The 24,876-nt window shown below is 40.9% G+C and overlaps 1 protein-coding gene across 9 annotated transcripts in view; it reads left to right on the top strand.

Moving 5' to 3' along the window:
- Positions 1-24,876, top strand: part of NFASC (neurofascin) — a 199,383-nt gene that overhangs the window by 145,583 nt on the left and 28,924 nt on the right. For 3 of the 9 annotated variants that reach the window (XM_069756196.1, XM_069756200.1, XM_069756197.1), the window contains 11 exons: positions 4,459-4,606; positions 4,706-4,830; positions 7,351-7,395; positions 8,960-9,061; positions 9,846-10,043; positions 10,211-10,281; positions 20,144-20,366; positions 23,277-23,392; positions 23,668-23,872; positions 24,068-24,190; positions 24,651-24,824. In XM_069756196.1, the coding sequence (XP_069612297.1) occupies positions 4,459-4,606; positions 4,706-4,830; positions 7,351-7,395; positions 8,960-9,061; positions 9,846-10,043; positions 10,211-10,281; positions 20,144-20,366; positions 23,277-23,392; positions 23,668-23,872; positions 24,068-24,190; positions 24,651-24,824 (1,530 nt within the window). The remainder of the gene's footprint in view (positions 1-4,458; positions 4,607-4,705; positions 4,831-7,350; positions 7,396-8,959; positions 9,062-9,845; positions 10,044-10,210; positions 10,282-20,143; positions 20,367-23,276; positions 23,393-23,667; positions 23,873-24,067; positions 24,191-24,650; positions 24,825-24,876) is intronic. The other 6 variants (XM_069756199.1, XM_069756203.1, XM_069756204.1 and 3 more) reach the window with 3 other exon arrangements.

A 24,876-nucleotide genomic window follows, 5' to 3' on the forward strand; every position in this document is an offset into this window, starting at 1 on the left:
ATAAATTCTGTAAAAAGCAAATCAAGGCAGCAAAGATTGAGACAGAGAGACTCATTGCCAGAGAGAGTAAAAATAATCCTAAAATATTCTTTAACTACATAAATAGTAAGAAACTAAAAAATGATAGTGTTGGCCCCCTTAAAAATAGTCTGGGTGAGATGGTGGATGAGGATGAGGAAAAAGCCAATATGCTAAATGACTTTTTTTCATCAGTATTTACACAAGAAAATCCCATGGCAGACAAAATGTCTAGTGATAAAAATTCCCAATTAAATGTCACCTGCTTAACCCAGCAGGAAGTGCGAAGGCGTCTAAAAATCACTAAAATTGACAAATCTCTGGGCCCGGATGGGATACACCCTCGAGTACTGCAGGAATTAAGTACAGTCATTGATAGACCATTATTTTTAATCTTTAAAGACTCCATAATAACAGGGTCTGTGCCACAGGACTGGCGTATAGCAAATGTGGTGCCAATATTCAAAAAGGGAACAAAAACTGAACTCGGAAACTATAGGCCAGTAAGCTTGACCTCTACTGTGGGTAAAATCCTGGAGGGCATTCTAAGGGACGCTATGCTGGAGTATCTGAAGAGGAATAACCTCATGACCCAGTATCAGCACGGGTTTACTAGGGACCGTTCATGTCAGACTAATTTGATCAGTTTCTATGAAGAGGTAAGTTCCGGATTGGACCAAGGGAACCCAGTGGATGTAGTGTATATGGACTTTTCAAAAGCTTTTGATACGGTGCCACACAAAAGGTTGATACATAAAATGAGAATAATGGGGATAGGGGAAAATATCTGCAAGTGGGTTGAGAGCTGGCTCAGGGATAGGAAACAAAGGGTGGTTATTAATGGAGCACACTCGGACTGGGTAGCGGTTAGCAGTGGGGTACCACAGGGGTCAGTATTGGGCCCTCTTCTTTTTAACATATTTATTAATGACCTTGTAGGGGGCATTCAGAGTAGAATTTCAATATTTGCAGATGACACTAAACTCTGCAGGGTAATCAATACAGAGGAGGACAATTTTATATTACAGGATGATTTATGTAAACTAGAACCTTGGGCTGGTAAATGGCAAATGAGCTTTAATGGGGATAAATGTAAGGTCATGCACTTGGGTAGAAGTAATAAGATGTATAATTATGTGCTTAATTCTAAAGCTCTGGGCAAAACCGTCAATGAAAAAGACCTGGGTGTATGGGTGGATGACAAACTTAAATTCAGTGGCCAGTGTCAGGCAGCTGCTACAAAGGCAAATAAAATAATGGGATGCATTAAAAGAGGCATAGATGCTCATGAGGAGAATATAATTTTACCTCTATACAAGTCACTAGTTCGACCACACTTAGAATACTGTGCACAGTTCTGGTCTCCGGTGTATAAGAAAGACATAGCTGAACTGGAGCGGGTGCAGAGAAGAGCGACCAAGGTTATTAGAGGACTGGGGGGTCTGCAATACCAAGATAGGTTATTACACTTGGGGCTATTTAGTTTGGAAAAACGAAGACTAAGGGGTGATCTTATTTTAATGTATAAATATATGAGGGGACAGTACAAAGACCTTTCTGATGATCTTTTTAATCATAGACCTGAAACAGGGACAAGGGGGCATCCTCTGCGGTTGGAGGAAAAAAGGTTTAAGCATAATAACAGACGCGGATTCTTTACTGTAAGAGCAGTGAGACTATGGAACTCTCTGCCGTGTGATGTTGTAATGAGTGATTCATTACTTAAATTTAAGAGGGGACTGGATACCTTTCTGGAAAAGTATAATGTTACAGGGTATATACACTAGATTCCTTGATAGGGCGTTGATCCAGGGAACTAGTCTGATTGCCGTATGTGGAGTCGGGAAGGAATTTTTTTTCCCCAATGTGGAGCTTACTCTTTGCACATGGGGTTTTTTTTGCCTTCCTCTGGATCAACATGTTAGGGCATGTTAGGTTAGGCTATGGGTTGAACTAGATGGACATATAGTCTTCCTTCAACCTTAATAACTATGTAACTATGTAACTAAATTGTATGGTGCAATTGCTCCTGTTACCCTTGTGAAAATAAAAAAAAAATTGAAGCTAAAAGAACATTTTTGTGGGTAAAATGATATATATTTTTGTTTTTTTATAAATTTTCACAGCTCAACATTATTAACTTATGTGAAGCACTTGGGAATTCAAGGTGCTCACCACACATCTAGATACATTCCTTGAGAGGGTCTAGTTTCAAAAATGGGGTCACTAGTAGTGAAGTTTTCACTGTTTAGTCACATCAGAGACTCTTCAAATGCGACATGGTATCAACTGTTTATTCCAGCCAATTTTCCGTTTGAAAAGTTAAGTGGTGCTCCTTGCCTTCCGAGCCCTGCCATGCGCCCAAACAGTACTTTTTTCCCACATATTGACCTATTGGCGTGCATTTTTCCTTCCTCATTCCATTAATTCCTGTGAAGCACCTGAAGGGTTAATAAATTTCTTAAATGTTGTTTTGAGCACTTTTGGGTATATTCTGTCAGATAAGCCCCTCAAAGTTACCATACTTCAAATGAGCTGTGGTCCCTTAAAAAAAATGGTTTTATAAATTTTGTTGGAAAAATGATAAATCGCTGGTCAAATTTTAACCCTTCTAGCTTCCTAACAAAAAAATGATGTGGGAAATGTTATTTATTAACTATTTTGTTAACTCTGATTTAAGGGCATAAAATTAAAAGTTTGAAAATTGCTACATTTTCTACATTTTTTCCAAATTTCCAAGTTTTTTCACAAATAAACGCAAGCCGTATCATATAAATTTAAAAATCATCATTAACCTCTTAATGACCGCCAATACGTCTCTTTACTGGCCTGAGATATGAGGACCGTATCCCCATATAGCTGACAACTTGCTGTTTAACCCCTTAGATGCTACTGTCAAAAGTGATTACATCATATAAATGGTTAACAGAGTGTGGGGGCTTCCTATTTAATCTCATCGGCATCCAGAGATCATGATTGTGTTGTCCTGATATTTGCCATGGCAATTTACAGCCAAATAGCGACCTTAGAGTTTGACGGCTACAGTGGCCTGTTCAGAAGTTAGCGACATTTAGGTGGTAAAAATAAAATTTTTCATTTCTGTCATGCCACTTTACATTAATTCCTGAAAATCACCTGAAGGGTTAATAAACTACCTGATGCCAGTTTTCAGTGTGTCGAGGGGTGCTGTTTTTAAAATGGTATCACTTTTGAAGGTTTTCCAATATATAGAACCCTCAAAGTCACTTCAAACCTGGATAGGTCTCTAAGACAATTAATTTTTTACAGTTCCTTGAAAAAATGAAAAATTATTGCTACATTTTTAAACCTCCTAAAGTGCAAACAAAATAAAATAAAATTTTACAAATGGTGCCGATGTAAAGCAGACATGAGGGAAATTTTATTTATTAATGTTTATCTGTGGCATAACTATCTGGATTAAAGGGATAATCATTCAAAGTTTGAAAATTGCAAATTTTTTTTTTTTACATTTTTGTCAAATTTTTGATATTTTTTATAAATAAACACAAAACATATCGACCTAAATTTACCATTATTATAAATGTATAATGTGCCACGAAAAAAGTCTCAAAATCACTGGGATTTCTTGAAGAATTCCAGAGTTATTACCACATAAAGTGACACTGGTCAGATTTTAAAAAATTGGGTCAGTCACTAAGGCTACGTTCACACTAGCGTTGTGCGCCGCTGCGTCGGCGACGCACAACGCACCGAAAAACGCTGCGTTTTTCGACGCGTGCGTCGTTTTTTGACGAAAATCGGACGCAAGAAAAATGCAACTTGTTGCGTTTTCTTGGTCCGACGCTAGCGTCAAAAAAGACGCACGTGTCGGAAAACGCAACAAGCAAAAACGCATGCGTCCCCCATGTTAAACATAGGGGCGCATGACGCGTGCGTCGCCGCTGCGTCGCCCGACGCTAGCGCGACGCACACTAGCCGAACGCTAGTGTGAACGTAGCCTTAGAGGTTTTTTACGGTAAGTACAACATGTCACGAAAAATCAGTCTCAGAATCAGTGGGATCTGTTGAAGCGTTCCAGAGTTATTACCACATAAAGTGACAGTGGTCAGAATTGGAAAATTTGGCCTGGTCATGAAGGTGAAAACAGGCTAAGGGGGTGAAGAGGTTAAAACTGAATACAACTTGACGCAAAAATGATGCAAAGTGCTTTTACTATCCAGTTTAAGAATTCAACGTCCTGAAATCAAATGCAATTACCCCTAAAATGAATAAGCATCCGCAGCTAATCCAGTTTCTTCAGCTGTTTTTGGAGAGCTGTGTGACAACGAATACTAATTTGCATAGCACATTGTGACTTTTCAGCCTTATTAGTCTGAGTATTGATATTTTTCAATGCATAATAAGGATAAAGTGGATTTGGATAAAATGTTGTCATGTTTCCATCTTTTCTCTTTACAGAGCCTACTCGTATTATTAAGGGTCCTGAAGATCAGATAGCTAGGCGGGGCTCCTCAGTACGGCTGGACTGTCGAGTGAGGAGTGATCCGTCACTAAGATTAACAGTAACATGGATGAAGGATGATAGTCATCTGTACATCAGCAGCAGGTACGTCTGAGCATAACTTGTGGAACTCAAGTATGCAATTACAAAAGGCATATGGGGTATTTTTTTATTGCTTATTTTGTGATTTTTTTTTTATTACAGAATGAAGAAAGAAGATGATGCTCTCATTATCTTTGGGGTAGCTGAGAAGGACCAAGGCGCCTACACCTGTGTGGCTAAAACCGAATTGGATCAGGACTTTGCTAAAGCCTATCTCACCATTCAGGGTACTTACAATTTTTACAATAGATTAATAATAATAGAATTGTCACAAATCCGAAGAGACCGATTCCTTGTAGACATGATGGCTGGGAAACTTCTACCTTTTACGAAACTTTTTCTCTTGGTAAAACTTTTAAATGTCTAAACCTTCACTGCATAGTAGGGCAGCTGTGGGAACAGGATGTCACACACAGCTGGACTTCCCATAGAGAAGGCAGAGAGAGTAGAAAACCAGACCCTAAACAACCACTGTGCACCAACTTCCTCCTCCGGACCCAGCGATCATGTGGTCGCTGGGCAAAAGGAGAGAATGAAGCAAAAATAGGCTGAGTTTCTCTTGTAATTGGGGCCAACATACAGTACCAGCCCCACTTACAGAGGAAAACGGGTAAAAAAACAAACAAACAGTATTTCAATGAAATTTAAATAAATTGAAATGCCCCTCAAAGGTCTTTTGAAAAATACATAAATAAATTAAAAAAGAATATATAAGAAAATCTGCTGCCGATCCAAATCGCTGTTACTTGCTCCACCTGCTTTTGAATAAAAGAACATAAAAACTTTTATAGAAAAGGGAATCAAATTTAACATATATTTTAGTGGTTCTTAATGATTTTAAAAAAAAATTGTGAAAAACACAAGTTTCCCTTTTTTTGCCACTGATATTGCTCAACATCGGCAAAACGAGTATGAAAATAACATAAAAATTATGCCTCACATATTCGCAACATAAAGATGTGAAAATAATTTGAATATCCAAATGATAAAAATATAATTTGCCTGGTTTTGAACTGGATGAACAGCACCTTTTTATCCATAAATACCTAAGATATTTTGTAATATATCTCATCAGAGAAAGCTGCTTATTTTCCCTCATGGAGAGAGCTTTCACTTTCTATTTATGTGTAAAATCTGAATTCAGTGAAAACAGACTTTCACATCATTGAGATATGACATAACAGTTGCTGCCTATAACAGTCTATGGAGAGGGGAGGAAGAGGGAGGTGCTAGATGACTACACAGACATTATGATCTTTTTAAATGATCGTTATACTTTAAAAACACACCCACATTTAATCTAACCTAATGAAACAATATACCATTCAATTTACTTACCTCCACGATTCTCCTATGGGTGCCCACCAACACTTTCTTGTGTTCCGTACCACTTTGGTGCAAACTGTTCATTGTTACATTGTGCACTGGCCATGTCACCATGTATAGCGCTTCATCACAAATAGGAGTTATTGCTTGATGTGATGTGGTTATGGGATATGTCATTTTTAAGTACCTTACTACATTATGCAGCTTTATTAATTGCATCCAGGAGAGGGAGAGAAAAATTGAAGAGGTAAGGCTTCTACGTTGTTCTTCTACGTTTCAGGACTAATTAGAATACCTGAAAACATTGATTCTGAATTTCAAGGATGGTTTGGTAACTGTTCTGAAATGGAATCCTATCCACACTGAAAAAAAGATTGTAGATGCACAAAAATGGAAAATATCACTTATTAATACTTCATGATAAATTAATCAGTAAAATGTGAGGAGTCCCTAAATTCCCATATTATCTTAATATTCATTTTTTAACTCCACCCGTCCTGCACAGCCTACCAGCTCTCCTCTGTGCCCTTAGACTCCCTCATTCCCTGCCTCTCTGCCTGCTCGCTCCAAACTTAATCTTACGCTTATCTGTAGGAGGTATCCCCCCATCTATCCACAAATGTCCTGTTGTTACAAGTCGTAACTGTTGTGCGCAGTAATTCTTTTGTTGACCTGCCTGATGAAGGAGCCTCTCTACTCTGAAAGCTTACAAATATCAGTTCTTCTGATTGGCCAATTAAGGCATCAGTCCTAGAATACTTTTGGATTTTTGGGGCATAAAAGTATTTAATAAACTTCAAATAGCCAAGGAATGGAAACCGGATGTACATTGTTACATGTTTCTGTATCAGAGTATTGTAGTTGAAGAAATGATAGTAAAACAAATCCAGGACAGAGTTTACATAATGTATTCCCTCTCTCTTCCTAAAAGGAGGGCATATAGAAGTTGTGAAAAGGGAAATATCTATTAAGCTAGTTAATGAAATGTATTCGTAAGTTCAGCTTCTAATTTACAACTTGTATGACCTTGCTGCATGTATTCTCACATAGAAAACCTGACAATTTCTAACAATCCTCCTGGAACTGAAGATCAAGCTCATCTAAGTATATTCAGAAAACCCATCACAGTTTTGAAGCACAATAGGATTTCCTGCAAGCCCCTACTGGCAGCTGAAATGTGACATTTTGGGAATGTCATGCTGCCTTGAGAGCAGTTTATTAAGTTAATCAGTGTGTTTAGTTTTATTGGTTTCTTAAGGAGAAACCTCAGCAGCTAGCAGGAGCTTAATTACTCGTATAGTATACGTTGCAAGTTTGCATGTGCATAAACTATGGCCAGTAAGCAGTTGGTGGCGATTTTCTTTTGATCCCTAATATTTTATTAACCATGTTATCAGTAACATTTCCTTATTGGTTTGCAGAGACCTCCACCTCACCTACTAGCCGATTGACATCAGTACAAAGAGGTAACCTTTCCCTACTAATCTATCCCACCCCATGGCCACACCGCAGAATGTTGTCGAAAATACAGTTACTTGCTGCTATATCAGATATCTCTCACAATCTGAATAAGAATATTCTCATAAGAGTTAAGGATTTGTTTTCTAACTTTACATTAATCTTCTAACATTATTTTAATATGTAGTGCAATTTGTTATGGATCATAGATTCTGGATCCCACCTAAAACTATTTGTCATAGGATTATACATTCTGGATCCCACCTAAAACTATTCATCATAGGATTAAACATCCTGGATCCCACCTGAAGCTATTCCTTATGGGATCTATATGTTAGATGTATCTAAAACTCTTCCTCTTTGTTTCATGCAATCTGGATTCCACCTAAAGTTATTTTTTATAGGATCATACATTCTGGATCTCACCTAAAACTTTTCCTGTAAGGGATCATACACTCCAGATTTTGCCTAAAACTATTCCTCATGGAATTGTACATTCTGGATCCTACCTGAAGCTATTTCTAACAGGATCTACAAGTATATTTTAGATGCATCTAAAACTCTTGCTCTTTGTGTCATGCAATGTGGATTACACCTAAATCTATTTATTATAGGATCACACATTTTGGATCCTGCCTGAAGTTATTTTTTATAGATACTGGACCTGACTTAAAACTATTCCATATGGGATCATACATTCCAGATTTCGCCTAAAACTATTCCTCATGGGATCATACATTCTGCATCTCACCTAGCGCTATTCCCTATGGGATCATACATTCTGGATCCTACATTCTGGATCCTACCTAAAAATATTCCTCATAGAATCACACTTTCTGGATCTCACTAAAAGCTATTCTTTATAAGATCATGCACTCTGGATTCAACCTAGAGGTATTGCTTATGGGATCATACATTCTGGATCCTACCTAAAGCTATTTTTTTCAGGATCTACAGTATATTTTAGATGCAATTAAAACTCATCCTCTTTGTGTCATGCAATCTGGATTACACCTAAATCTATTTATTATAGGATCACACATTTTAGATCCCACCTGAAGTTATTTTTATAGATTCTGGACCTGACTTAAAACTATTCGATATGGGATCATACATTCCAGATTTCGCCTAAAACTTTTCCTCATGGGATCATACATTCTGGATCTCACCTAACGCTATTCCCTATGGGATCATACATTCTGGATCCTACCTTCTTCATAGAATCACACTTTCTGAATCTCACCTAAAGCTATTCTTTATAAAATCATACACCCTGGATTCAACCTAAATGTATGCCGTATGGGATCATACGTTCTGGATCCCACCTAAAACTGTTTCTTATGAGATCATATATTCTGGATCTCACCTAAAACTATTCCTCATGAGAGGATAAATTCTGGATCTCACCTAAAGTTGTTCCTAAAGAGCTCGCACATTCTGTATCCCACCTAAAGCTATTCTTTATAAGATCATACATTCTGAATCCATCCTAAAGGTATTTCTTATGGAATCATACGTTTTGGATCACAATTAAAAGCAGTATCTCTCATAATTTCATGTATACCTCTTCAGATAAACCAGACCCTCCAATGGATTTAGAGCTAACTGACCTTGCAGAAAGAAGTGTCCGCCTTACATGGACGCCAGGTGATGATAACAATAGCCCTATAACAGGTGAGTTGGGGAATGCATATTCTTTTTAGGTGATGTGAAGAACCTCAGATCAGACACAGATTTTTAGACCTCAGACCTACAAAGTATGACATGACAATAATCTGCATGTTTTGTCGTTATGTGCTTTATTGGCTAATCAGAAACTTACTATATTTCAGTTTGATTTTGTTATTTTATCTATAATTGCAATTATATTTATTACTCTTTGTAGTGTAGAAGGATGCATAATTGTGTACTGAATAAAATGAATTGGTGAACAGGGCCTAGGGGATTCTTTTTTAGCTGACCTTCAAGGAAGGCAGGAGAAATAGCTTTCATTTTTGTTTGCCATAGTGAGTGGCACGCAATTCGATTTTTTTTTTTGTTTGTTTTGTTTTGTTTTCTTTCCAAACTGATCCCATTTACTTGAGAGAGTGCGGGAGATTCAGAGTGATGCCATTCATTAAAGCAGATCTGTCACTAGATTTCACAATAATGCATGCATTATGAAACATATCTTAGATCTGGTGAGGCTGGTGTAGTAACTTAGCAAATTCATATGAGAATGGTTGTGAAATGCTTGTGAAAGTTTAAACTCAGTCTCTCCCCCCTCACATATCCTGATTGACATCTCCTTAGTGTTTCTCCTCCATGCTGCCGTGATCTCACACTCCTCAGTACAAGCTGCAGCTGTCAGTCAAGCTGAGTTGGCAGAGACTCAATACACTTGACTTTGTTTTCTTCTTTGTCTTCTTATTAACTGACACATGGTCAGACGTGCTCAGTTTTTTTTCTCACTCATCAGGCTTTATTATACAGTTTGAGGAGGACCGTTTCCAGCCAGGGACCTGGTACAACCTTGCCTCAGTGCCTGGTAACGTGAACTCTGCTTTGCTTCGTCTCTCTCCGTATGTAAACTACCAGTTTCGAGTTCTGGCACTAAATGATCTTGGAAGCAGCATGCCCAGCCCGTCATCTGAGCGATACCAAACAAATGGGGCACGTGAGTGATGAATTCATGTTTTTATCTTCTATTATATGGTCACACTCTAAGTCCAATCTTTTTATACAATCGATCATTTGTTTTTATACTTTTGTACCAAAGAGTTGCATCTTGTGGATTTTTTGCCATTCTGTTGTAGTCCCCTTAAAATGTGTTTTGATTTTTAGCCCCAGAAGTTAATCCAGGTGATATTCGTGGAGCAGGAACTCGCAAAGACAACATGGAGATCACATGGACAGTAAGTAAGATAAGATATAGACTTATAGGTTTCAGTAATATATTTTAATGATTGGGAAGGGAAAATTTGCTTTTGCTTTAACATTGCAAAATTAGCAGTGCCCACCTAAAGAAGTTGTTGCCCATCCAGCACCATCTTTACGCTACTCCCCACCAGTGTTTGTTGACAGGGTCACAGAGGTTCTGTCAACAGCACATAATCACAGCAGCCAATCACTGGTCTTATGCTGTCTACTGTGCCATGACCTAGTGATTGCCTGCAGCAGTCATGTGCTGTATGAATTTACATGTAGTGGAGTCATGTTTTTTGGAAGTGCATTGAACAGCAAGGTGGATTGCTGCTGAGGGGAAAAAGAAAAAAAAATCTCTTTAAATCTTCAGCTTAGCGAGTGTGAACGAGTTGAGTGTGACCTGAGCATAAATGTGAACGGCGGTAAGTGTGTGACTTGTGATTCAGTCACTTTGGATTCAGGGAGTTTCCAAGGGTGGAATTACTGAATTGCTGTCTGTGTTTTATTAATACTTTGCATTTATTTTTATTTCACTTTTCTGTCTGGTGCAATCCCCATTAGGAAATGTGCTCCACTATTGTTAATGCCATCCAGTGCACATCTTGCCACATGTATGCAGTCCTTGATCAGCCGGTCGAGGGTGCATACTGCTGTGCGAGATGTGAGCACGTTGTGCATTTGGAAGCCCAGATCTTGAATCTAAATGTGCAGCTGGCAACAATGAGATCCATTGACAATATGGAAAGGAGTCTTCTGCTCACTGAGCAGACGCTCAGTGGGATAGATGAGGGGGGGATGTAGGATGGAGCTGCAGGACAGTGGAGCAGCAAGCTGGCTGACAGTTAGAAGGCCGGGTAGAGGGAAGAGTGTCAGGGAGGCTAGTCGTCCTGATCTGGCACACCTCAATAAGTTTGCTAAGTTGGCAGATGAGGGGGGTGCCAGTACAGGGGTAGCACTACTGCAGCCAGGCATGTCCTCTGAAAGCCGGAGGAGTGACTGCTACAGTAAGGAGGGAAATAGGAGAGCAGGGCAGGCCAGACAGGTGTTGGTAGTGGGGTATTCAATTATTAGGGGAACAGATAGGGCAATCTGTCACAAAGACAGGGATCATCAAACGGTGTGCTGCCTACCTGGCGCTCGAGTCCGACACATCGCTGATCGGGTGGACAGATTACTGGGAGGGGCTGGTGAGGACCCAGCGGTCATGGTGCACATTGGCACAAATGACAAAGTTAGAGGTAGGTGGAAGGTCCTTAAAGATGATTTCAGGGAATTAGGCTGCAAGCTGAAAGCAAGGACCTCTAACGTGCTGTTTTCCGAAATACTGCCTGTACCACGTGCCACGCCAGAGAGGCAACGGGTGATTAGGGAGGTTAATAAGTGGCTCAAAAATTGGTGTAGGAAGAAGGGGTTTGGGTTCCTGCAGAACTGGGCCGACTTCTCAGTTGGCTACAGGTTCTACGCTAGGGACGGGCTGCACCTCAATGGGGAAGGTGCAGCTGTGCTGGGGGAGAGAATGGCTAGAAGGTTGGAGGAGTGTTTAAACTAGGGATTAGGGGGGAGGGTATTCATTTTATAGGAGGGGAAGATAGTGCAGATAGAGACCCGGGCACAAATAAAGAAGTTGGGGGTGGCGGTGGCATGGGGGGTGGGGTTAGAACAATTAATAAATTAAGAAAGACTAGAGGTACAGAGAGATACATAAAGTGCATGTATACTAATGCCAGAAGCCTCGCCAACAAAATGGACGAATTAGAATTAATGTTGTTGGAGCATAATTATGACATGGTGGGTATACCTGAAACATGGCTGAATGAGAGCCATGACTGGACTGTTAACTTGCAGGGCTTTAGTCTGTTCAGAAATGACCGAACGGATAAGCGAGGGGGAGGGGTGTGTCTATATGTAAAATCATCCTTAAAACCCATCTTGCGTGATAATATAGGTGAATCTAATGAAAATGTAGAGTCCCTGTGGGTGGAGATAAGGGGAGGGGGAAAAAATAGAAAAATTACTGATAGGGGTTTGTTATAAATCTCCAAAAATAATGGAAGCAATGGAGAATATCCTCGTAAAGCAAATAGATGAAGCTGCGACTCAAGGAGAAGTCATTATTATGGGGGACTTCAACTACCCTGAAATAGATTGGGGAACAGAAACCTGCAGTTCCAGTAAAGGTACCATATATACTTGAGTATAAACCGACACGAGTATAAGCCGACCCCCCTAATTTTGCAACAAAAACCTGGGAAAACCTATTGACTCGAGTATAAGCCTAGGGTGGAAAATGCAGCAGCTACCTGTAAATGTCAAAAATAAAAATAGATACCAATAAAAGTAAAATGAATTGAGACATCAGTAGATTAAGTGTTTTTGAATATCCATATTGAATCATGAGCCCCATATAATGCTCCATACTGTTCATTATGGCCCCATAAGATGCTCCATACAAAATAGGCCCCATATAATGCTCCATACAGTTCATTATTGCCCCATAAGATGCTCCATATACAAATATGCCCCCTATAATGCTCCATGCAGTTCTTTATGGCCCCATAAGATGCCCCATATAATGCTCCATTCAGTTCTTTATGGCCCCATAGATGCCCCATATAATGCTCCATGCAGTTCTTTATGGCCCCATAGATGCTCCATATAATGTTCCATGCAGTTCATTATGGCCCCATAGATGCTCCATGCAGTTATGGCCCCATAGATGCCCCATATAATGCTCCATGCAGTTATGGCCCCATAGATGCTCCATATAATGCTCCATGCAGTTATGGCCCCATAGATGCTCCATATAATGCTCCATGCAGTTATGGCCCCATAGATGCTCCATATAATTTTCCATGCAGTTATGGCCCCATAGATGCTCCATGCAGTTATGGCCTCATAGACGCTCCATATAGCATTGTGCTACATGTAATGCTGCTGCTGCACTAAAAAAAAAAATAAAAAAATGACATACTCACCTCTCGTCGCTGCTTCTCAGCGTCCCGTCTCTCCGCACTGACTGTTCAAGGCAGAGGGCGGCGCACACACTAATGCGTCATCGCGCCCTCTGACCTGAACAGTCACTGCAGAAGACGCGGAAGACGAGGCGGCGGTGGAACGCGGAAAGGTGAATATGACATACTCACCTGCTCCTGACGCGGTCCCTGCATGTCCCACGTCTCCGGCGCCCGCAGCTTCTTCCTGTAGTGAGCGGTCACATTGTACCGCTCATTATAGTAATGAATATGTGGCTCCACCCCTATGGGAGTGGAGTCCATATTCATAACTTTAATGAGCGGTACCAGTGACCGCTGAACAAGGGAAGAAGCTGCCACGCCCGAAGACCGTGGGACATGCAGGGACCGCGTCAGGAGTGCTGGGAGCAGGTGAGTATTTGACAGGCGTCGCTCTCCCTCACCCGCCGACCCCCCCGCCTTCCATGACTCGAGTATAAGCCGAGAGGGGCACTTTCAGCCCATTTTTTTGGGGCTGAAAATCTCGGCTTATATTCGAGTATATACGGTAATTGGTTTTTGACAACTATGAGAGACAATTACCTTTCTCAACTGGTTCAGGACCCAACAAGAAGGGGGGCACTGCTCGACCTAATGTTAACCAGCAGGCCAGACCGCATAGCAAATATAATGGTTGGGGTCAGTTGGGGAATAGTGATCACAAAATAATAAGTTTTCATGTATTCTTTAATAAGATATGTAGTAGAGGGCTTACAAGGACACTAAACTTCAGGAGGGCAAATTTCCAACAGATGAGAGATGATCTTGGTGCAATTAACTGGGACGATATCCTGAGACATAAAAATACACAAAGAAAATGGGAGACGTTTATTAGCATCCTGGATAGGACCTGTGCACAGTATATACCGTATGGGAATAAACATTCTAGAAATAGGAGGAAACCAATATGGCTAAATAGAGCTGTAAGGGGCGCAATAAGGGAAAAAAAAAAAACTTAGAGAATTAAAGGAAGTAGGTAGTGAGGAGGCATTAAATAAATACAGAAAATTAAATAAATTCTGTAAAAAGCAAATTAAGGCAGCAAAGATCGAGACGGAGAGACTCATTGCCAGAGAGGATAAAAATAATCCCAAAATATTCTTTAACTATGTAAATAGTAAGAAACTAAAAAATGATAGTGTTGGCCCCCTTAAAAATAGTATGGGTGAAATGGTGGATGAGGAAAAAGCCAATATGCTAATTGACTTATTTTCATCAGTATTTACACAAGAAAATCCCATGGCAGACAGTATGATCAGTGATAACAAAAATTCCCCATTAAATATCACCTGCTTAACCCAGCAGAAAGTACGGAGGCGTCTAAAAATAACTAAAATTGACAAATCTCCGGGCGCGGATGGAATACACTCCCGAGTACTGCAGGAATTAAGTACAGCCATTGATGGACCATTATTTTTAATCTTTAAAGACTCCATAATAACAGGGTCTGTACCACAGGACTGGCGTATAGCAAATGTGGTGCCAATATTCAAAAAGGGGACAAAAGCTGAACTCGGAAATTATAGGCCAGTAAGCTTAACCTCTACTGTGGGTAAAATCCTGGAGGGCATTCTAAGGGATGCTATACTGGAGTATCTGAAGAGGAATAACCTCTTGACCTAGTATCAACATGGGTTTACTAGGGACTGTTCCTGTCAGACAAATCTGATCAATTTCTATGAAGAGGTAAGTTCCAGACTGGACCAAGGGAACCCAGTGGACGTACTCTATATGGACTTTTCAAAAGCTTTTGATATGGTGCCACACAAAAGGTTGATACATAAAATGAGAATAATGGGGATAGGGGAAAATATGTGTAAGTGGGTTAAGAGCTGGCTCCGGAATAGGAAACAAAAGGTGGTTATTAATGGAGCCCACTTGGACTGGGTCGCGGTTAGCAGTGGGGTACCACAGGCGTCAGTATTGGGCCCTCTTTTCTTTTTAACATATTTATTAATGACCTTGTAGGGGGCATACAGAGCAGAATTTCAATATTTGCAGATGGCACTAAACTGCAGGGTAATCAATACAGAGGAGGACAATTTTATATTACAGGAGGATTTATGTAAACTAGAAGCTTGGGCTAATAATTGGCAAATTAGCTTTAATGGGGATAAATGTAAGGTCATGCACTTGGTTAGAAGTAATAAGATGTATAACTATGTGCTTAATTCTAAAACTCTGGGCAAAACCGTCAATGAAAAAGACCTGGGAGTATGGGTGGATGACAAACTCACATTTAGTGGCCAGTGTCAGGCAGCTGCTACAAAGGCAAATAAAACAATGGGATGCATTAAAAGAGGCATAGATGCTGATGAGGAGAACATCATTTTACCTCTATACAAGTCACAAGTTCGACCACACTTAGAATACTGTGTACAGTTCTGGTCTCTGGTGTATAAGAAAAACATAGCTGAACTAGAGCGTGTGCAGAGAAGAGTGACCAAGGTTATTAGAGGACTGGGGGGTCTGCAATACCAAGATGGGTTATTACACTTGGGGCTATTTAGTTTGGAAAAACGAAGACTAAGGGGTGATCTTATTTTAATGTATAAATATATGACGGAACAGTACTAAGACCTGTCTGATGATCTTTTTAATCATAGACCTGAGACTGGGACAAGGGGGCTTCCTCTATGTCTGGAGGAAAGAAGGTTTAACCATAATAACAGACGCAGATTCTTTACTGTAAGAGCAGTGACACTATGGAACTCTTTGCCATATGATGTTGTAATGAGTGATTCATTACTAAAATTTAAGAGGGGACTGGATGCCTTTCTTGAAAAGAATTATGTTACAGGTTATATACAGTACAGACCAAAAGTTTGGACACACTTTCTCATTTAAAGATTTTTCTGTATTTTCATGACTATGAAAATTGTACATTCACACTGAAGGCATCAAAACTATGAACTAACACATGTGAAATTATATACTTCACAAAAAAAGTGTGAAACAACTGAAATTATGTCTTATAATCGAGGTTCTTCAAAGTAGCCACCTTTTGCTTTGATGACTGCTTTGCACACTCTTGGCATTCTCTTGATGAGCTTCAAGAGGTAGTCCCCGGGAATGGTCTTCCAACAATCTTGAAGGAGTTCCCATAGATGCTTAGCACTTGTTGGCCCTTTTGCTTTCACTCTGCGGTCCAGCTCACCCCAAACCATCTCGATTGTGTTCAGATCTGGTGATTGTGGAGGCCAGATCATCTGGCGTAGCACCTCATCACTCTCCTTCTTGGTCAAATAGCCCTTACACAGCCTGGAGGTGCGTTTGGGGTCATTGTCCTGTTGAAAAATAAATGATGGTCGAACTAAACGCAAACCAGATGGAATAGCTGCAAGATGCTGTGGTAGCCATGCTGGTTCAGTATGCCTTCAATTTTGAATAAATCCCCAACAGTGTCACCAGCAAAGCACCCGCACACCATCACACCTCCTCCTCCATGCTTCACGGTGGGAACCAGGCATGTAGAGTCCATCCGTTCACCTTTTCTGCGTCGCACACGGTGGTTGGAACCAAAGATCTCAAATTTGGACTCATCAGACCAAAGCACAGATTTCCACTGGTCTAATGTCCATTCTTTGTGTTCTTTAGCCCAAACAAGTCTCTTCTGCTTGTTGCCTGTCCTTAGCAGTGGTTTCCTAGCACCTATTTTACCATGAAGGCCTGCTGCACAAAGTCTCCTCTTAACAGTTGTTGTAGAGATGTGTCTGCTGCTAGAACTCTGTGTGGCATTGCCCTGGTCTCTAATCTGAGCTGCTGTTAACCTGCGATTTCTGAGGTTGGTGACTCGGATAAACTTATCATCAGAAGCAGAGGTGACTCTTGTTCTTGCTTTACTGGGACGGTCCTCATGTGAGCCAGTTTCTTTGTAGAGCTTGATGGCTTTTGCCACTGCACTTGGGGACACTTTCAAAGTTTGCCCAATTTTTCGGACTGGCTGACCTTCATTTCTTAAAGTAATGATGGCCACTCGTTTTTCTTTACTTAGCTGCTTTTTTCTTACCATAATACAAATTCTAACAGTCTATTCAGTAGGACTATCGGCTGTGTATCCACCAGACTTCTGCTCAACACAACTGATGGTCCCAACCCCATTTATAAGGCAAGAAATCCCACTTATTAAACCTGACAAGGCACACCTGTGAAGTGAAAACCATTCCTGGTGACTACCTCTTGAAGCTCATCAAGAGAATGCCAAGAGTGTACAAAGCAGTCATCAAAGCAAAAGGTGGCTACTTTCAAGAACCTAGAATATGTGTTATGACCTGGTGGTCAGGACAATAATGGACCTGGTGGATAAGAGTACACGGAATGACCTGGTAGTTACTGATAATAAAGGACGAGCTCTGGGATGTGGGAACTCTGCTGACCACAATCCCTAATCCTATCACACACACTAGAAATAGCCGTGGATTGCTCCTAACGCTCCCTATGCAACTCGGCACAGCCTAAGAAACTAGCTAGCCCTGAAGATAGAAAAATAAAGCCTACCTTGCCTCAGAGAAATTCCCCAAAGGAAAAGGCAGCCCCCCACATATAATGACTGTGAGTAAAGATGAAAATACAAACACAGAGATGAAATAGACTGAACAGACCGAGGATAGGAAAGGTAGCTTTGCGGTCAGCACAAAAACCTACAAAAAGACCACGCAGAGGGCGCAAAAAGACCCTCCGCACCGACTCATGGTGCGGAGGCGCTCCCTCTGCGTCCCAGAGCTTCCAGCAAGCAAGACAACAACAAAATAGCAAGCTGGACAGAAAAATAGCAAACCAGAGAAAAACAAGCAGGACTTAGCTTCTACTGGGAAGACAGGTCACAAGAACGATCCAGGAGTGAACAAGACCAATACTGGAACATTGACAGGTGGCATGGCGCAAAGATCTAAGTGGAGTTAAATAGAGCAGCCAGCTAACGAATTAACCTCGTCACCTGTGGAAGGAAACTCAGAAACACCCACAGCCACCAGAGGAATTCCATGGATAGAACCAGCCGAAGTACCATTCATGACCACAGGAGGGAGCCCGACAACAGAATTCACAACAATATGACATATTTTAAGTTGTTTCACACTTTTTTGCTAAGTATATAATTCCACATGTGTTAATTCATAGTTTTGATGCCTTCAGTGTGAATGTACAATTTTCATAGTCATGAAAATACAGAGAAATCTTTAAATGAGAAGGTGTGTCCAAACTTTTGGTCTGTACTGTATACTAGATTCCTTGATAGGGTGTTGATCCAGGGAACTAGTCTGATTGCCGTATGTGGAGTCGGGAAGGAATTTTTTTCCCCAATGTGGAGCTTACTCTTTGCCACATGGGTTTCTTTTGTCTTCCTCTGGATCAACATGTTAAGGCATGTTAGGTTAGGCTATGGGTTGAACTAGATGGACTTAAAGTCTTCCTTCAACCTTAATAACTATGTTACTATGTTTTTAAATTAAAAGATTTGTCTGGTGAAAATGATTTATTTCAAATCCATAGAATAGAAGATCAAAGGAGGTTCGGCTGCTGGGACCCTCACCAATCTGAAGAACGGTGACTTTTTATCCCTGACATGAGAACTTATACCTGCATCAGAATGGATCAGCAGCAGTGTGAATGCCAGACCACCGCTCCATTAATTCTCTATAGGGCTGGTGGAGAAAACGGAGCGCAGGGCTCAAACACCCCATAGGAAATGAATGGAGTGGTGGTTGAGCATGTGCACTGCCGCTCCATTCTAACGGGGATGCAAGCTCTCCATTCTGCTGAACAGTGTAGGGCCCAGCAGTCGGACCCTCATCAATCAATAAGTTATCTCCTGTCCTGTGGGTATCATACTATTTAAAGGTTTTATTGTCAATGTAATATGCTGTACTTTGATCGGGTGTATTTGTATTTTTGTAAATTCACATTTGCAAACATTCTGTCATATGACTATTACTTATAGGAAAGGGTAAAAAATGTCTATATATTAAAAAATCCTGAAACCTTGCAATGTTTACTGTGGCCATTAAACCCATTTATTAATTAATATTTTTTGTAAAACACCATTAATTCCATGGCACAGTACATACAAAAAGTGTTATATCAGACAAAATGCAAGTTTAAGAAAGATGAAACAGACTGGTACAGCAGGAGAAAGGCCAAGAGAAAGGGGAAGATGACAGTAGGGGAGGGCAGAAGCTACTTATACAGCAGGATTATTGTCTAAGCTGTTCAGCTTTTTCATGCTTTTTAAGGATTTGATGGTGGAGAGAGTCTAATTTGTTGGGGTATTGACTTCAAAAGTACATCTAATACACGGCAGAAGTTTCAGAGATAGTATGTGAGGAGGAGATGAGATGAGCAAAGGAGGAGGTCTTGTGAGAAACGGAGATTATGTATTGGTAGGTAGTGAGCTAATTCATAATGGAAGGAATAGGATATGTTAAACTAGTGTATCCTTGTTAGAATTTTGGACAGCATTTTCTGGGCAGTGAAAGGATTGGCAGAGGGGAAAGAAGAGGAGTAAAGAGGAGAGTGGTAAAATAAGTGGGCAGCAGAGTTGAGCTTAGATGGGAGGAGTGTAACAGTGTTTAATGGAAGGCCACAGAGAAGGACTTGGTAGTAGGAAATGAAGATGGCATGCACAACAAGGTTGTGGAAGGAGAGGATTCAAAAAATATTTGTGCAGTAGAGAAGACAAAGTGGTAGGGACTTGGGTTTGCAGTTTGAAGGCTGAATCAAAGGTTACATATACTGTATATATAATGTTTACTGCAGCAAGTTCAAAAATTGTCATCCTCTAATTGATCACTAGTCAATCTTATATGACACCTCTTTTCCTATCCTTTAACTTTGCTATCCACAGCCACTGAACTCTACACAGGCATATGGTCCCAACCTACGCTACAATGTAAAGTGGCGCCAGCGGCACACGGGAGAGCCATGGAGCAATGTCACAGTGTGGACCAACAAGCATGTTGTGTGGAACACTCCAGTGTACACCCCCTATGAAATAAGGGTGCAGGCAGAAAATGAGTTTGGCAGGTCACCAGAACCGAACACTGTGATTGGCTACTCCGGAGAAGATTGTGAGTAATACAAACCACTACCGACCCATACCTATTTACTAGAATGATACCATTTTTGTGACTCTCGCAATATTGAAGGTACTGCTGTGTTCTTTTGCGTACCGTGCCCTGTTTGCTGTGTCTGGGGCAGACTGCAGGGTTACAGTACTCAGATATCCAGGGTAAGCTGGATATTTAAGAGAAGCCTGAGTTTTCAGCATTGGCTTCGAAAACATTTTTCTGGAAGAAGATGGTGTCATTTTAAAGGGTCACAAAATATCTTGAACAATTTCCAAAACAATTTGGGTGTAATGTATACCATCCTGTTCTGCAGTGTGCCGAGACGGTTTAGAGCACCGGAATGATATAATGTGATAGAAAGAGATGATCTATGTTCAGATAGAAACTGGAGCTCTGTTTTGCTTCATACTGAAATGCACACCAACCTGTTGGTGCAAAATTGAAATTTTATTTTAACCCCTTCGCCCATCCTGTTGTATGCGTACATCATAGTGAAGTATTATTTACTGCACAATGCTGTACACGTGCAGCTTGAGGATGAAGCAGGCACAGGAGCTGTGCCAGCAGGAGCCTGCTGTTACTTACAGGTGGGCTCCCACTGCTAAAGCCAGAGTCACAACTACGTGTAATTTCGGCTGTTTTACTCTTTACCAGCTGCAGTGACCACTGACCGCACATGTATCATGTATGGCAGATGGAAAGCACTCCTTCTGTCAACCCACCAGCACCTCCGTAGCGCGATCAAAGGGCATCGGTAGGTTGGCTAATTAGCCAGATGTCAAACAATGGCTTGTCTGTTATACAGCTCAGCCTATCAGATCCCAGTAGGCTACATGTCAGTCAAACACTGAAAGGTTTGATAATGCACTGCAATTTATCTGTAGTACATTGTATTATCTGCGCGAGGAAAGGATTGCATGTTCAAGCTCCCTGTGGGTCTAGTGAATATATAAATAATAAAATTATTAAGTCACAATTTACACACTAAAAAACTGTTTATTTTGGAAATATAACAAGCCCCCTACAAAAACCCCACATATTTGGATTTTGCTGCAATTGCTGGCTGGCGCTGCTTCCTGTCCTGGCCGCACCTTCTACTGTATGAGCGGTCACGTGGGGCTGCTCATTTACAGTAATGAATATGCGGCTCCACCCCTATGGGAGGTGGAGCCGCATATTCATGATTGTAATGGGCGGCCCCACGTGACCTCTCATACAGTAGAAGATGCGGCCAGGACAGGAAGCAGTGCCAGCCAGCGAGGGAGCCGGGTGAGTATTTTAATAACAGCTGGGGGGCGTGGGAGGGGGGGGTCCATGGATCTTTATTTTAAACACGATTATTCATATCTTCTCTACAGCAAACGCTGCTGCAGGGAAGATATGAATCGCGGCTTCAGCACCAGTGGGGGGGACAGCGCTTACAGTAGCGCTGTCTCCTGCACGGCACATGGACTGCAGTACGTGTTTTACACGGACTGCGGTACGTGTTTTACACGGACCCATTGACTTTAATGGGTCCGTGTAATCCGTGCGCTCCCACAAACACTGACATGTCTCCGTGTTTGGCACACGGAGACACAGTCCGCAAAAAATCAATGACATCTGCACAGATGCATTGATTTCACTGTGTCTACGTGTGTCAGTGGCTCCGGTACGTGAGGAAACTCACCTCACGTACCGGAGCTACTGACGCGTGAAACCGGCCGTAAACAGAGATTTTTGGATGCAAGTTTCAGTCCAGAAGGGGCTAAGCTGAGCTATTTCCTGAGAAATATTCAGTATTTGTGTTGTGTTTACAGAGGTATTTTTCCGAAATTTGGCAGTTGTCATACTATAAGAAGTTGTTCCTGCCCATAATGAATTAGGTCCACTTTAATTTTATTATTCTGTTCAGTAATCGGTGTATGTTGTAATGTTCACTACCTTTTCAGATGCTAAATGCAATTCACTCACATTTTTACATTACAGTGAGATAATTTCAGTCTCCAGAAATGTGACACTTAAAAAGGATCTGTCACTTGCTCAAACAGATTACGGTAAGTTAAATAGTTTGTAAAAATCCTCAAGCTTCACTGATTACACCACTCTTTTCTTTTTTTGCGCTCTTTCCCTCCATTGCAGAGATATCACATGTGTTTCTTCTGGAGTGCACTATATGAAATCTCTGCTTGTAGTACAACTGAAGGTTTCTTCAGAGTCTTCTCTGGGAGTGTGCGGTTTCACTCCTCCCTTTCAGATATTACCAATCACAGCTTGGCATCTGATCTAGCAATCTATCAATCTTAAATGCTATCGAGATGTGATTGGCAGCTTGTTAGAGGGAGAAGAGAAGACTCTGAAGAAACTCCCAGTTGGTCTGCAAGCAGAGATTTCAGATGCTGTGCTCCAAAACCAATAAATGTAAATATCTCTTCAATGGATGTAAAAAAAAAACGACAGAATCAAGAGAGCTCATAGATTTTTACAAGATATTTATTTTACTTAATTTTTTTGAGCAAGTTATCGGACCTCTTTAAACAACATTTTTGCTCTGAACTGCTTTGGTTATTACTTTTTCTGCCACAAGATGGTGCAATTCTATTATATCATCCACAGTAACACTGGCTCTCATGACAGGTAGGTGCACTTTAAAAATACAGCTTTTTACTTTTCCATAGAAAAGTGCAATTTTCCAATTGAAAAATGGCTTATTGGAGGGCACTACTGTATTTTTAGAATTCCTTCTTTGGAGCCCACAATGTTAAGTTACTCAGTTTCCCATATGGAGTTGCTTTATATTGGAATTCCATAGGAAAACGGTAAAATATTCTACAAGATCCTATCAGAAATCAGAAGTTCACTGAATTGTACTATAAAGACTTGCATAGAAAAGTAGTTTGTTGGTCTGCTTAAAGCTGTCTTTACCCTCAGATCCTAAAGCAGCACCAACTGACATTAGACTGAGGGTCACGAACAGCACGGCCATCTCCCTTCAATGGACACGTGTGGCCCCTGCGTCTGTCCAAGGAAGTCTCGTGGAATACAGAGTGAGCGGAGCCAGCTCCTAATTAACAGCCCCCTTATGTCTAATATTTAATCTGGAAAGAGGAGGGTGATGGGAAATAATGATGACTTATTTCTGTGGATAGATTAACCATTGTCAACCCCCAGCATGTTACTTTACATGAAACTTACAAACCAGGGAAACTAAACATTGACCTGCCGCTTAAGTGTAACAACATGTCCCAACAGTCCACCAAAAATCAACCCTACTAATATATAAAGGCTGTCTGCTAAATGATCGGGCTGTGTATTTCAAAAGGCATATTACTGGAGGGAGAGTAGTTTGCTGAAAGGAATTTGGGTCTCCCGAAAGAAGCTGCAGCAGAGTTTCATTGGGGATCGTGTACGAGGGATCGTGTCCTTCCTGATACCTTACAGCAACTACAAACTGTACATGGTAGCAGTGAACGGGAGAGGGGACGGCCCGAAGAGTGACATTAAAGAGTTCACCACACCAGAGGGAGGTAGGTGTTCAGGAAGAGAGCGAATGAAAGTACTCTAACACTGTATGCCACAACCGTCTGCTAACTAAAATGTGAAAATCCAGAGTATTACTTCTATGAAGCAGTTGTGCCCTCTCAAGTCACCATATGAAACACAATCCGCTTTTACCTACCAGCTTTGCTTTGTTCTCATCTACTTTCTTCTCACTCTTCCAGTGCCCAGTCAGCCTAAAAACTTTAGATTCAGTGAACCAAACCGTGAAGCCATTTTCTTAGACTGGAGTCCTCCAGAACACCCTAATGGGAATCTGACAGGCTACGGCTTACGCTACCAAGCATGTAAGTGAGCAGTTTGGTTGTAAGTGATTTTCTATAACATAGCTCCAACCAAAGAGTTTTTTCAAGAGGGACAATATAGTTTGCATTAGGTCCCTGTTTTACCATGTGCCATTTAGTATATTGATGTTTTCTCCAGATAGCCCTCAGTCTGCAGGGCTCAAGAGCAATTGCTACCACTGCACCCACTACACATACACATTTGGTAGTTTTTGTCACAGTTTTGTAAAAAAAGATAATGTACTTTTAAATTGTTTTCACCACTCATCCCGCTATAATAATATAGGACTCATAGTAGCAAGATGGCACTCACATTTTAGAATTCATTCGATGTCTGAAATATCATATTAGCTATTTGCCAGGATGACTATGCAAAACATGTAAAATAGTGTGACTTTTGCTGCCGCTTTTACATTTTTAATATTCACTCCTATTAATATCAATCCTCCAATTGTCTGAACAGTCAATGGTTCCAGATTCTCAAGGCCGGTGGTTGAGATTCTGTCACCAAATCAAACCAAATTCACTATAACAAGGACGGATCCAATATCACGGTATCGCATCACCTTAAGTGCAAGGACACAGGTTGGACCTGGGGAAGCTGTCACGGTCGATACGCCTCTCAGGCCGGATGAAGGTAAAAAAAAAAAACCTGAATTTTTTTCTAAATGTAATGCATTCATGCAGTT

This window comes from Ranitomeya imitator, chromosome 3, assembly GCF_032444005.1.
Source record: "Ranitomeya imitator isolate aRanImi1 chromosome 3, aRanImi1.pri, whole genome shotgun sequence".
In the NCBI taxonomy this organism is placed as follows: domain Eukaryota; kingdom Metazoa; phylum Chordata; class Amphibia; order Anura; family Dendrobatidae; genus Ranitomeya; species Ranitomeya imitator.